The following is a 14575-nucleotide window of genomic DNA, read 5'->3' as shown; positions in this document are numbered from 1 at the left end:
ATGTTAAATTGTAATCATCTCTATGAAATTTAGTTTCAAGTGTTTGCAGAATAACCATTATTATAGATTTAATTATAAACATTAGTTTGTTTTTTGGCATGCTGTCTTTGTTTCACATTAGAGGATATAATATCTAAAAGGCCTTTTCAAAAGAAATTTTTTCTGATACAGAATCTGTAGTCATATAATTGCAAAAAGAACACTGAAAATTCCTGTGTGCCCTTCACCTAGTTTTCCCCATGGTTACTATCCCTAAACCCTGGCTACCACTGATCCGTTCTCTATCTGTATAAACCTGTCATTTAGAGAATACTATATAAGTGGATTTATAAAGTATGTAATATTTTGAGATTAGCATTTAACAATTACTTTTTGCACTCTCAATCCCCATATTTCATTTTCATATTTTTATTTCTTATTTAGAGATGGGGTCTTGTCATGTTGCCCAAGCTGCTTTCGAATTCCTGGGCTCAACAGATCCTACTGCCTCCGCCTCTCAAATAGCTGGAACTACAGGTGCATGCCACTGCGCCTGGTTCCATATGTCTTGTTTTGTTTTGTTTTTTAAGTCAGGTTTATTGAGGGATAATTTACATACTATAAAACTCACCCTTTTCAGTGTGTAGTTCTATGATTTTTTAAAATAGTTTTGTTTTGGTATAATTAGTGTATAACAAATTACACATTTTCAAGTATCAAATTTGATGAGTTTACATATATTTGTGAAGGCATCATCACAACCTACATAATGATCCATCAGCCCTGAAAAGTTTCCTTATACTACTTTGTAATCCATTTTTCCAACACTATACACTCATTCCCAGGCAACCACTTTGCTTTCCATTACTATAGGTTCGCATTTTCTAGATTTTTATCTAAATGGAATCACACAGTATATTTTTTCATTTCTCCTGAGTAAATACCTAGAAGTAGAATGGCTGCGTCATATAGTAGGTATATGTTTACCTCCTTTACAAACAGCCAAACTGCCAAAATGACTGTACCATTTTATATTCCCACCAGCAATATGCGCAGTTCCAATTTCTCCATATCCTCACCAACATTTGGTACAGTCAGTCTTTGTAATTTTAGCCTTTCTAGTGGGTATAGTAGTGTATTAGTCCATTCTCATGCTGCTGTGAAGAAACACTTGACACTGGGTAATTTATAGAGGTTTAATTGACTCATAGTTCTGCATGGCTGGGGAGGCCTTGAAATGTACAATCATGGCAGAAGGCACCTCTTCAAAGGGTGGCAGGAAAGAGAATGAAAGACAGCAGGGAAAATGCCAGACACTTATAAAACCATCAGATCTCATGAGAACTCACTATCATGAGAACCGCATGGGGAAAACTACTCCCATGATTCAATTACCTCCCACTGGGTCCCTCCCACGACACAAGTGATTATGGGGATTACAATTCAAGATGAGATTTGGGTGGAAACACAGCCAAACCATGTCAAGTAGTATCTCATTGCAGTATTAATTTACATTTCCCCAATAACTGCTGATGCTGAGCATCTTTTCATGTGCTTATTTGAACAGACAGAAGCCATACTGAAATGGATCAAAAGAAAGCATGCATGGTGAAGAAGGAATGAGCTCAAATAATGCTTTGGAAATTTTTGGCAGTGGAAATGGAAGAAACACATACGATAGTGAACTTAAAGAGGGTTTCTTGGCTATGGGGAAGGACCAGTAGAGGAGATTAAAAGAACAAGAGAAAGACATGAAATAATTGACGAAGAAAGGTTAGAGAAGAGATGGGATGAGAGTGTGATAAGGATACAGGTTACCTTTGCAAGGAAGAGACAGAAAGTGAGATGGAAATTAGGTGAAGAAATACATTTTGAGATGATGGCCAGGGAAACTCAAGGGCCTTGCTCAACCTTCCTCACAACATTGGGGAGGAGCTTATCTATTGAGACTAAATAGAAGGAACTGGGCCTGGGGCTTGAGAAGGATGACAGGAGTTGAAACTGGTGTTATGAGAAAGTGGTGGGTTGGGAATCAAACAGAGATAAGTAATGGGATTATCAAACGGCTTTAAGAGCACTCACAAAGAATCTATGTCTGTAAAATTTAATATTCCCTTTCCTTGGTTGTATTCCCTTTCCTTGGTTGTCAAGAGTTCTCAGAAAAAGGACATAAATGGGTCAAACAGTTCCATAACTATACTCTACTACCTCACAACACTTTTACATTCTCAAGCTCTCTTTCTTTTTTGAGACTTACAACCTGTTTGGTATGTAGAAGAGGTTCCACTCTATACATGAAGAAACGGAAGGTGAGAGAATGGCTTTTCCACAATGCTAGGCTAGCTGGAACTTGAATCCAGAATTTTTTTTGTTCTGATTCTAGTAATTAGCATGTCCCATAATTCCCTTGCTGCATCCTGCTGCTATCTACCTTCATTGCTCTTCACTATTCTTCTGACCTTAAAAACTGCCTCAGTTTCTTAATTGTTATTCTACCTTTCTAATCCACCCCACATTCTGCTCCATTCCTTCCTAAACAACTTTGCTCATGTTCTACAGAAGCAGAAGTCTGTGGAGAAGTCAGAGTAGCATCTAAGCCTGAGAAGCTGCTCAGAGAAAGGGCAAGAAGAGTGGTGTACCTGAGGACTCAGTTTGCAAACAGAAAAAGCACCAACTATCAAGCTGCAGCCATGGTTTGCCATTTAGAATGGATGGCCTGATTCTCAGTGTTTTCTTAGGGTCTGTGGTGAGGAAAGACAAAATAAATCAGTAGAGAGCAGCCATCAGTGAGCCAGAGAGAAACAGCAGCCAGGGTTCTTCTCTAAAACAACCAATCTAATATAGACTCGTCCTCCTTATAATACCTCCCAGGGCAGGGCTGCAAAGCTGGAAATGGTAAGAGCATTTGGGCTATAACTCCTCACTCACCACCTCCCTTCAACCAGCCTTCCAAATTCCCCTAACTGAGACAAAGCCTAAGAGTCTCCTCCAGAAAATCAGTATACAATAATGTTTTAAAGCAAACCTGAAACTGGCACTTTTACTTTGCTTAGGATGAAAATTTTGGTTTCTAATGTGTTGGGCAATCTGTATAAAAAGTTATAAAGGTTAAGTGTCTAGTACAAATAAATCTTGGGTATTTGTGAACACAATAGGTTTTTGTTTGGTTTTGTTATTGTGGTTTTTTTTTAGAAATTAAGCTCCCTCTGACCTTGAAACAGTTATTTTGCTACTGTAGACTGTGATGCAAATTAAGGCATTTCTATTCTTATTTCAAAGTCTGCTGCATAAAATAAGTGTATGCTTTTCAAAGTCAATTGACAGCCTAATGTTGCACATTTAGCTACATCAACACTTCACCAGCTTATTTCATTATTATTTGACTAACTCATTTTAAAATTTATCAAGAAAAGTATAATTTTCTCCTCTCATGGTTTCTGGTCTTAAAAAACTAATACCAACAGTTTGAAAGTTCTCCTAATGTTGCAACTTGTGTACAAAGCAGGTCTAAAAAGCAGCCTCACAACTTTATTATAAAAGTAGATCACTTTTTTAAATGCATTAAGGTTAACGTAAATACAACTGTGCAATTCTTTATTTTAAGCTTTGTTTTGAAGGCAGAACTCTCACAAACTAAATCATGTTTAAAACCTGTACTTTTTAGTTTGCACTTGTTACAAAAACAAGCAATTATTCTATAGCAGAGCATCTCATGTTTCCTAGAGCTAAATGATATCGTGAAGTAGCAAAAATCTTGTGGACCAGAATGATAGCAATATTTCTCCTTTGAATCATTAAAGAAAAAAAAATGAATAAATTTAAGGTGAAACCCCTCTTTAAAAAAAAATAAAAAGGCTTCTTGTGTTATATCTAATCCACTTTCACACAGTTTTTCTTAATTACACTACAGCTGTCTGGTAAGGCACAACTGACCACTTCCATCATGAAAACAAACTGTACCCTACCATCTAAAGTTCTCGATTAAAAAGCAAATGTTTTTGTGAGCCCAGAGAAAACGGGTGCAGCTGCTCCATTTCACGAGGCAGGCACCTCTACTCCATTCAGCTGTGAAGAATGGCAATGACTGTAAATTGTTCTTCCTGATCGGTTCCACAATAAAAACAAACCACACTACTTTCAATTTTTCAAAGCCAATTTTTTTAAGCCTCCAGTACACTGGAAACAAGAGTTGTGTTCTTCTGATTCATGGCCTTTGATTTCTACATAAACATCCCTGTATGCATGTAAAAACAGGTCCCTGCAGGATACTCACAGACTGTATATATTAACTTACCAGATGTACCAGAAGATAGAAATGCCATCAGCCTACCTTTCAAAGCAAGATACTATTTAACAGCTTAAACTGCCTGTGACTAAAGAATGACTGCAAAGAACATACCGTATGTGGAGAGGCATTAGGTAGTTCATGAGAAAACTTCAGCATATTCACAAAAAGTACAACAAATGGTTTTTAACTTGTGTTTTAAGGCTCTCCATTAAAATCCACAGAAAGGAATTAAGGTCAAGAAACACATCTGCATTTTGCAACTAAAACACTAACATTTAGCTATTATTGGAAATCTAATAGTAGCTAAAATGATTGACACAAGTTTGTTGAGAAACTTCTAAATATTCCCAGTTAATTTACAATGCTCAAACAGTAATTACAATTTAATCTTTAGGTCTCCAAAGTATTTTTTTTTTAAACAAACACACACTTGTCAATTTCAAAATGTTAGCGCATGCTTCTGCCATATTTATATAAATCATATATATATATACACACACATATATATACTTACAAGCATGGAGCACTATACTAATATCTAATGCACATTTTTTAAACATATACAAAAATAGCTGTTAAGAATAGGATACAATTGTTTATAAATAGAAGTTTTAAGACTTTGCACACCTCCTATGGGTAATCTTGCACAGCTCCTGAGGCACCAGCCCCTCCACTCTCACAACCACCCATGGAGACCCTAAGTGGGCCACAGCTAATGTGAGGCCAAACCACGCCCTTAGTGGCTTTGGATGAATTATTTGATTGCTGTAATTTCTACCCCTGCCCTCAAGAAGATTGTTTATGGAAACATAAGAATATAATCTAGTTTAGATCAGCTTTTAATTCTGACTCATGACTGCAGGGTTGCAATGGAACTCAAATGTGAGAAAACATTATGGAGATTTAAAATACAAGAAAATGTTCGTATCTGTGAACCCCCAACTTCAGTGGCAAAACTGCTAGCAGCCAATGATTATTCTCTCACACCTGACAGCCATCAAAATCACCTAAATCAGCAAAGAGGTTTATACTGAAAATAACCTCCTGTGGCTGCCGCAGTGATGGCACCCTCTAACCATCAGCCTTTCCATATAGCTCCAATATATTGATATTTTACGTTTCCAAACTGTCTCACTTACAACCTCATGCCTTCCAAAAACCCTAGCTATATGTGATTTCAGGCAAAGGAAGTTCTCAGCAAATGATGAGACTTTATTTTAATTGAGCCCTGTCAATAATGCATTGTAATAGATATTTATTGGGTATATACAACTTAGTCTGATTTTGCTAGAAGCTGCCAATACAATTATCCTTGTCCTCAAAGAGTTCCAAGGAAAAAACAAAACAAAACAAAAAACCTCCATCTAACAAAAATTTACCTAGTATTTGCTTTCTTTCTTTCTGTCATTTGTTCTCAGGCTCCTTTACAGGGTCCTCTTCCTCCACCTGTGTTACTCTCTAGGGTTACTCTCTTCTCACTCCATCTCTAGGGGATCTTATCCAAGACTAACTCAAGATACACCAAGACATCTTTCATTACCAAAGCCATTTCTAAATAACAAATATTTTTCTTAAGTTATACATCATACGCCCCATACTTTCAACTGCTTACCTGATTTCTCCAACTGGATGTCCAAGAGCAGTTCACCTGAACACTTCCAGAAATGAACTCATGATCGTCTCCATATAAACTGCTCCTCATTCTGTATTTACTCTCTCAATTCACAGGAATCATCATTCCTTCAACTCTGATAATCACTGAATGTCAAATTCTAATCAATCTTCCCTCCTAGATGCCTCTCAAACTTGTCTCCTCTCCATCACCATCACCTTAATTCAACACCCTCCTAACTGGTCTTTTCTCTCTAATTTCTGTCTTCCTTGACTCACCCCTCAACATCACAGCCGGAGTCATGTTCCTACATACTCAGACCACCTACCTCTCTTGCTTTAATAAGGGGAAGCAGGCAGTATCTTGAGAAGAGTGGTGTTTTTAGGCCAAGGGGGATTGAGAAATGTTTATAAGCTGGGAGGAAAGGGACTGTGGTAAGAAAGGAATGAGAGTCAATGATAAACAGAGCAAGATCCCAGAGCATCAGGCAAGCTAGGCAGGCTCCAGAGCCCTGGAGAGAGGGGATGGCTTGATAGATACACTTTCCTCTGGGGGAGAAAGGAAGACTGTAAGGATGAATGTGATGAAGGTAAGTTTGAATGTGTAGGGGAGGCAAGCTGAGGGAGTATGTGCCAGATATTATCTATTTCCTTAGAAACATGAGAAGGGAGGTAGATTATTACTTTAAAATGAGGGCCTAAGTAGGGCTGAGTGCCTGAGAAAAGCAGTTCCAGTTTGGAGCAGTCACTACTAATAATGAAGAAAGCAGCTGATTAGAAATAAGTTTGAAAAAATAAAAAACAGGGAAAGAAAAGTCATCCTGAGCACTGAGCTGAGGCTGGAAATCATAAATCTGTACCAGAGACAATCAGCACAGTAAGAGGAAAGTTGGTTGCAAAGGTGGTGAGCAGGAGAAGCGGGAAGAGTGTGATTATGGTGCTGATGGGCTATAAATCACCAACAGCTCTCAACGCCTACTTTTATCCATTTAGCTCAGTTTCCTCAAGGCCAGTGCAATTTAGTCCCTGTTCCTCTCCTGGAATGTGTGTTCCAACCATAATGAACATACTGTACCATTTCCAGAACATGCCACACTATCAGGACTCTGTCATAGGACATGCTGCTTCCTCTACATAAATGCACTTCTCCCTTCTCCCCTCTCCTTTCCTCTGTCTTCCTTCACTGCAAAAAAAAACCATTCCAAAATAAATTTGATTGGCCTGGGTGAGCAGCCCACCAAACCACTAAGCTGGGTGCACAGCAAGTACTCAACAAGCATTTCACTGGGGAAGGAGTCATACGGTATGTCGCAAAAACCCATCCTGTCACCGAGGGAGGCTCTCTAAGGCACATGAAGAAAAGGGAATAATGGGTATCATCAAGTATCCCCTCTACCCTATCATGTTTAATAAACTTGTATATCATTCCTCAGGTCCTTGTTTCCCTAATTCAATCTAAATTCAAAATATAATCCTCTAAAGTTCTCCAAAACTTAAAAAAAGTGAACATTAAAGAGCAATTATTTTTGAGATTTTTATGGAAGTTAAAGCTACTTAGTCTCCCTAATTGACAGGAGCAGATTGATTAAGTTTTCACTGAGAGTTCCTATCTCTACAACTATTTCCCTTACCATGTTACCCTAAAAGACAAATGAGTATCTGGAGCTCAGCTTGACTGGTATGCCGAAATGTGCAAATTGCAGCCAAACAACAGCTAAATTTCTGGACAGATGAATGAAAAGGGACATCTGGTCTTGGTGTTTCTGCCCCTCCTTTCTTGATTCAGAGTTCAGAAATTCACAATGCACTGGTCCTTTTAGTCACTACTCATTCTAGCCCCCTCCTTTTAATCATCTCCATCCAATACCACAGAGATCTAAAGGTATTAATTAGTTGCTCACTCATTAATTCAGTAAACAGTTACTGACTTAACTAATATGTTAGAATCACTGGAAAACATACAAAGATGAATAACATAAGAAGTTTACTGGCTGGAGAAGAAGAAAAAGTACAAAATTATTACATATAATATAGTAAAGTGCTATAATACACTATGCATTCATTTATTTATTCAACGAATACGGAATACCTAATATACACCAGGCACTACTTTCAGTGCTGAGGATTCAGCAGTGAAAGAAGTAGGAGGAAAAAAAAGTAACACTTGTCCTCAAGGAGTTTAACTGATAAACAAATGAGCAAATAAAATGAAGCAGGACATTGAAGGCAGCAATTCCTCCAGAGCAGGAGAAGTTTTCAGGCCTCCTCAGAGAAGCTGATAGCAGTTTAATCTCAGAGGATGAGCAGAAATGCACAGGCAGAAGAGGAAAGTGATCCAGGAACATGGTCCCAGGAAGCAAAGAGTCCAGACATGTAAGAGAACAGTGTGTGGAGTTCAGAATGGCAGAAAAACTTGCTCCAGTAAGAAGTCCGAAGGGGGATAAATAAGCCCAAATATCCTTCTGTTAGACTGCAGTTAAGAAATGAGGAAATCCCTCTCAAAACACAAGTTTGGCAAAATAATCCTTGTTCTCTTTTCACGAGAAAATGAAGGCTGCTTTTCTGTTTCCATTTTTTTCCCACAGGTACAGAAAAATAAAATTTTTAGGCAATGAGTTTGACTAAATTTTCATTTTAAATTTGATAAATCTGCCAGGGTATTGGGCATACAAAAACAAATAATAATACTAATTAATTAAAAAGTAAGCAAACACAAGAAGCAAAACAAATAAATTTCCAGGTTACTATGGGCTGGACATTTTAAAAAGAAGCCTTTCTAAGATAGGAAAGTCATGAATAAGAAAATAAAGTCATGATAGAAAAACCAGTATGTTCATGTTCACGTTCAGAGTATGATGTGTGCTACACAAATTAATATTTACATATCTGAAAGATAGCTAATTCCTAGAATGAAGAAGCAAGAAAGCATATACAGTATTTAAGGATGGGAGACAGTAGAAAACAGAGTGAAGAGCCAGCTTGCTTGCGATCTCATCTTAGCCTTGCCTCTCACTAGATTTGTAATCTTGGGCAAGTTGCTTAGTCTCAGTTTCTTTATATGTAATACAGAGTTATAATAATGGTATCTACCTTAAAGAATTATTTTGAGGCTTAAACAAGGTTCTTCAAACCAGTACCTGGCCCCTAACTGTTACTATTGTGAGGTGGTCATGGTTATTGTTGCTATTATGATCCAGAGCTGGCACTTTACTATAGAGTCCATATTAAACTATTGATGATCTTCTGAAAAAATGTTTATCCTTTTATCAAACTGTAAAAATGCCGCTTTCCAGCTACTACTACTCTGGAATTGAAACCTAAAACAAACATGCTTAGCAATGCAGATTGTTTAATCCTACTTTTGTTTAAGAACGTAATTTCTTGAAATGCTCACTATTCACAATACACATTAATGACCATCTCTGAAGCAATACACTCACGCCATCTTTTTAGGGTGAAAGAACCTTAAAAGACAGAACTTGAAACTGTTGCTTCTATCATACCTGTCTAGAGGATTTATGAAGGCAGAATAGGTAAGAATGCCTATAGAATCCACCAAAATATGAATTCCACTAGACAGTAAGTTTCCATAAAGGCAAGGATTTTTCCTGCGTTCACCAATATGTCATCAATATCTAGATCTGTGCCTAGAACATGGCAGGATCTTAATATTTCAAAATAAATGAATAATGTGGTTTAAAATGAATTGTTCAAATCTTAGATAAAGAAGTACCCATTTGTAGGAAATTAAATATATATTTAAATGAAAAAATGAATACTAGGTAAGTTTTTTAAACAATCACAGGTTTGGGTTTTAAATGAAATGCTATCTTCAACGTTAACCAGCTCACAATATAAGAAGGAAAACCTGTAGATGACCTAAAGCGGGCTGTATGTTTTAAACCAAAGCAGCACCTGTATTATTTTCAGAAGAAATTCAACAAGAAGCAGTTATGAATGTGTAAACTATAAGGCTTTGGAAGTTCTTTTATTATGTGAGTAACAGCAAGTATCTTCTGGACTTGCAGCTGGTGTACTCTTTCTAAACTACACGAGGACCTATTTTATTCACTATGGAGTTTGAAACCTGAGGCAATATCAGTTTATTAATCAGATGAACTTTAATGTTAAACAGTAAAAGTTTTATTTCCTAATATAAATTGTGGATCTGCAGAAAGAAGTAACAAATAGCATGTCATTGGGCATGCCTGGAATAAGCAATAACTTGTAGTAAAATGTATTTTTAAAAATTGATTAACTACACATGTACTCTGGGAGAAAAACAGACAAGTAAATTTTGCTGCTATTGGCAAGGCTGCTCTATTATAATCTTATGTTTTAGCACAATCACTGTTACATTAAAAGAAGAAAACTGCTACAGTTGGATCCTATCTGCCATATTTGGATTCTAACAGAAGATCTATCCCAAACAAATGGCCAGAAGGCTAATTCTGATTACAATTCTTATTCCACTATTACAATGATATGTACTGAGGAGAACTGCTCTACCATTTGTTGTATATAAAAGGACTACTTAGTTGGCTAAGCAATTAATAAATATTCAAAAAAAAAAAAGAAAAACCCAGATACTAAATAGAGGGAAATAATTATTCCTAAAAGTTTGAGTAGAACATTCTATTTATAAAACCAGATGGATATATGCTTACTAAATAAGCCTGTAGATCCCAGTTTCCCCTCTTGCTTAGCATACTGTATCCCCAGTACCTAACAGAGAGTTTGAAGCTCAACAAATATTGACTAAACATATTAATGATTTCTCAATCAACAAAAGTATTGCTCATAACAAGAATGTGAGCTTCGTAAGGCCAAAGACCACACCTCATTCACAATCCTCAGGGCAGGCCTACCTCAATCCCTGACACAGAGACAAAAGTCAAGAAATGAATGGGTCAGTAAAAGTAAACAAAGTCAATGACCTAAACAGTTTCAATTTTAAAAAGTAAATTTTAGGATTTTAATACTAAGCTACCAAAATTACTAAATTTGTTTAATATGATAAATTTACTTTTCATAAGATTTTAAATAAGAGAGTAGCCAAAAATCAAAATTTAATCAGAATTAGAACTTTTTATAAGTCATCAATAGTTTCTGAAACAATGGTATGATTGATTAAATATTATTATTTTTAAACACTGTAGTACTGCACTTGAAGCAAAAGGAGTATTTTGAGAGACACAGCTCAAGACCAGGTTAAACATTTGGCTACTGGAAGAAAAAGGACAGACACAGAAGAGACAGATATATAGAGTGAACTGATGAGATATGGGTGAAGGAACTTGAGATTTTTGATCAGTGAGATGTTGTCCTCACTGGCATAAGTAGAAAGCTATATATTTGTCAGATTTGGGAAGGGAAGACTAAAAACAGGACTTCAATAATTTAAGTGTGTGAACACTGAAAGACAACTTAAGACAATACCTGATTTTCTAAGTCCTTTAAAAAAGAAAAAGAATGATATTAAGAATTAGAGCAGAGGCGTCACCAGTAGTAGGCAGTGACAGCTGAAGTACAAACACGATCAGAGCTAAGATACAGCAGGTATATACAGGGAAGGAAGTGCTTTCAAAAGAAAACAGCAGGCCAGTTTTGGAGATCAGAGGTAAAGCAGTCAAAGAAATTCTAGAAGCCAAGATCAAAAAGGGTGCTTGGAGAAAGGGCAGGGTACCCTGGCAAAGACATCAGAATAGTTCTTGAGTATATACACTGAATCACATATTGTAAACAAGAGGCAGAGTAATCAGACCAGTATAGACAACATTAAAAATATGATCTCATTCTTAAAACACACTGCTTCCAATCAATTCTGGCACTGTTACCTAATGGAGTTCCTCATACAGTCCAAACTTACCTCAAGTGATCCAGCTCCCATCAATGCCTTAAGATGCGATTTCACTATCTGCTTAATTGGCCTAGGTATTGAGAACTGCCTATGAACGAGTTCACACTACTCTCACCTTCCATAGTCTCAGCTTCATCTAAACAAATTTGTCTTCCAACAAGTTGCTTATATCCACTGTATAACTTCATATTGCTTTACTACTTAACCAAAGCAATTTTATTTTTAAAAATTATTTTTATTACATTAAATTCTCCCCTGTTCTAAGAACTGCAGCTTCTATTTTTTCAGCACTCAATATATTGATAGCTATGGGTCTGGACATTCTTAAGTTGATATAAGACAAATGTGGTCTTAAATACTGACAACTTGTAAGAGATTTCTGCTTCCCTGCTTTATTGTAATGAGCTTGCAAGATGACCACCCCCGAAATGGCAACGGCTCTTTGTGACTGCCATATCACACTGTAACCTCATATCTGCTTTGCTGTCTGATAGCACCTGATTCCCTTTCATTACTGCTAAGCATTGTCTCTCATTAAATATCTATTTCAGATTATTCGTTCTTATATGTATTAGTTCGTATTTTCTTAGGCGGAATCTCACTATTTCCTATGACATTTCTAAAACTTTTTGGTATCTTCTTTTCTATTGCTATTTGAAATGCTTCCCAATTTACTATCATTTCTAAAACTAGTTGACATACTTCGTTTCTAATTTTAGATTTTTAATGAAAATGCAAAGGAAAACCAGATAATATATCTTCTTAGAGGCTGTATTATTTCATCTTAGAATGAATCTAAGTAAAAGCTGTAAATCATCATGCTATTAAGTCAAGTAAACCTGAACTGTTTACTTATTACATAAATCACTCTACTAATTTTGTAACTAATTTTGCAGTTTTAGTTGAGACGGGGTTTCTCCATGTTGGTCAGGCTGGTCTCGAACTCCTGACCTCAGGTGATCTGCCAGCCTCGGCGTCCCAAAGTGCTGGGATTGCAGGCATGAGCCACCACTCCTGGCCTAAATTTCAATCTTAAATACATTTAAATTTTTAAAATTCAAATGTCTTTGTGACTCCAATGACTGTAAAAATGTCATTGGCTTTGCATGTTCTCATTTATAAATGAGAGTTAAACATTGAGCACACAGGGACATAAATACAGGAATGACAGACACTGTGGTCTACTGGGGGTGGGGAAGGGAGAAGAATGTGGGCTGAAGAACCATCTATTGAGTACTATGCTCACTACCCAGGTGATGGGATCCACACCCCAAACCTCAGCATTATGCAATAGTCCCATATCACGAACTTGCACATGTACCCCTTGTATCTAAAATACAGGCTAAAATTTAATTGAAGAAAAATTAATAAACAAAGAAATAATTTAAAAATGTCATTGGCTTTAATTAAATAAAAAGCACTTCAATTAAATATCAATGATCCATATTTAATATTTTAAATACTACCTATGTTTAGATAGTAATATACATTTTTCCCTACTAGGCTGTTTATAACTTGTTTCCTGTGCTCAAAACATTTAAAAATATAACTTGGCTAGGGAATTTCAGGATATTTATTTCCTAAATACTAGGTTTACATCAACATAAAACTCCTGTTTTATATCATTGTTTATTTAATATCACTCTGATTTTCTCTATTTTGAGAGTGCTAGCTTAAAAGCGTTTAAAAAAATCAAATCTGCTAAAATTAATGTTATTCAATGCATTTCAAATTAAATCCATTAAATCTTAAATATACATAATGTGCTTTTGACTCATGAAGCCTTCGATGAAAACAAATTCTAATCCAACCCAGGAAAGTGAAGAGTTAAGTATGCAATTTAGGAAAGAAATATGGCAAGTCCATATATGTGGCTCAGTCTTCGAGTGATGTTTACATCGCTCTAAGGGAATCCTGTCTCTGTCTGCACTATGTTATGACCCTTGTCATTGCCTGCCCTGGAGCAGTTGCATATGCATCTACTTCTCCCACTAAGCAAGTCTCTCCTGAAGGGCAGAAGCAAAGGAAACCTTTGTAATTTCCATGAGGCATCCCACAGCAATTTGCACAAAGCAGCCACACAATCAATGTTAAGTTATCAGAAGAGCAAAGTTCTTGAGTTTGCCTTAACACACAAGACCCACGAAAAATGAAAGGAAAAGTAACTTACACACATGGGGTGGGGTTAGTGGTAGCAGTGGTAAGAATGTTAGCAAGAAACCTCAAATGAAAATACTAAAATACATTGTGACTTCATCAGTCACTGATGTGCTTAAATAAGAGTCAAGATTTTTTTTTTTTTAAAGTAACTTTTCATACTTCCCAAGTTAGAAGCTGGGGAAGCTTCATTATTTTGTTTGAAAGTTCTCCGAATTAGACACACCCATATGACACAGCCAATGTAAATAATTTGTTCTCCTGGTGTTGTCACTGCTGAACAATGATGAACGGATCAACAGTACAGATATTCCCCAAGGAAGACTGACCTATTGTGTAAAAAATACATCCCAAAACAAGGAACTGTATTTAGGATAGGTTTCTACTTTCTGAATTCTGGCACTCCCTTAGTTCCTAACTGCCTATGAATCAGTCTCCTGAAAAACCTGCAAGTGATCTTTCAAAAGCAATGCAATTCAATTCAACAAACATTTATTGAGCACCCACTGTATAAAAAAGCACAAGAATGGAAACCTGAGGGAAAAGGGCCAGCAAAGGAGAATGATAAGAAGCAACATACAGAATAGAAGGAAAAGATACAGAAGAGAGAGGTGTATGGAATACAAAAGAGGAACTGGTCAACATTCTCAGATGTCACAAGGTGGGAAAGCTGAGATCTA

General features: G+C 36.5%; 1 protein-coding gene across 4 annotated transcripts in view; it reads right to left on the bottom strand.

Annotated features, from left to right (window-relative positions):
* UMAD1 (UBAP1-MVB12-associated (UMA) domain containing 1) overlaps window positions 1-14575 on the bottom strand; it is a 255146-nt gene that overhangs the window by 109786 nt on the left and 130785 nt on the right. The window contains exon 1 of one of the 4 annotated variants that reach the window (XM_011974729.1): window positions 4274-4367. The exons of the other annotated variants lie outside the window; for them this stretch is intronic. Coding sequence (XP_011830119.1) covers window positions 4274-4301 — 28 coding nt within the window. The 5' untranslated portion in view covers window positions 4302-4367. Of the gene's footprint in view, window positions 1-4273; window positions 4368-14575 lie in introns of those variants that run through there. 4 annotated transcript variants of the gene reach the window in all.

The sequence above is a fragment of the Mandrillus leucophaeus genome, unplaced genomic scaffold, assembly GCF_000951045.1.
Source record: "Mandrillus leucophaeus isolate KB7577 unplaced genomic scaffold, Mleu.le_1.0 Scaffold148, whole genome shotgun sequence".
Taxonomy (NCBI): domain Eukaryota; kingdom Metazoa; phylum Chordata; class Mammalia; order Primates; family Cercopithecidae; genus Mandrillus; species Mandrillus leucophaeus.
The sequence above is the reverse complement of the archived record's forward strand: the minus strand, read 5'-3'. Positions and strand labels throughout refer to the sequence as shown.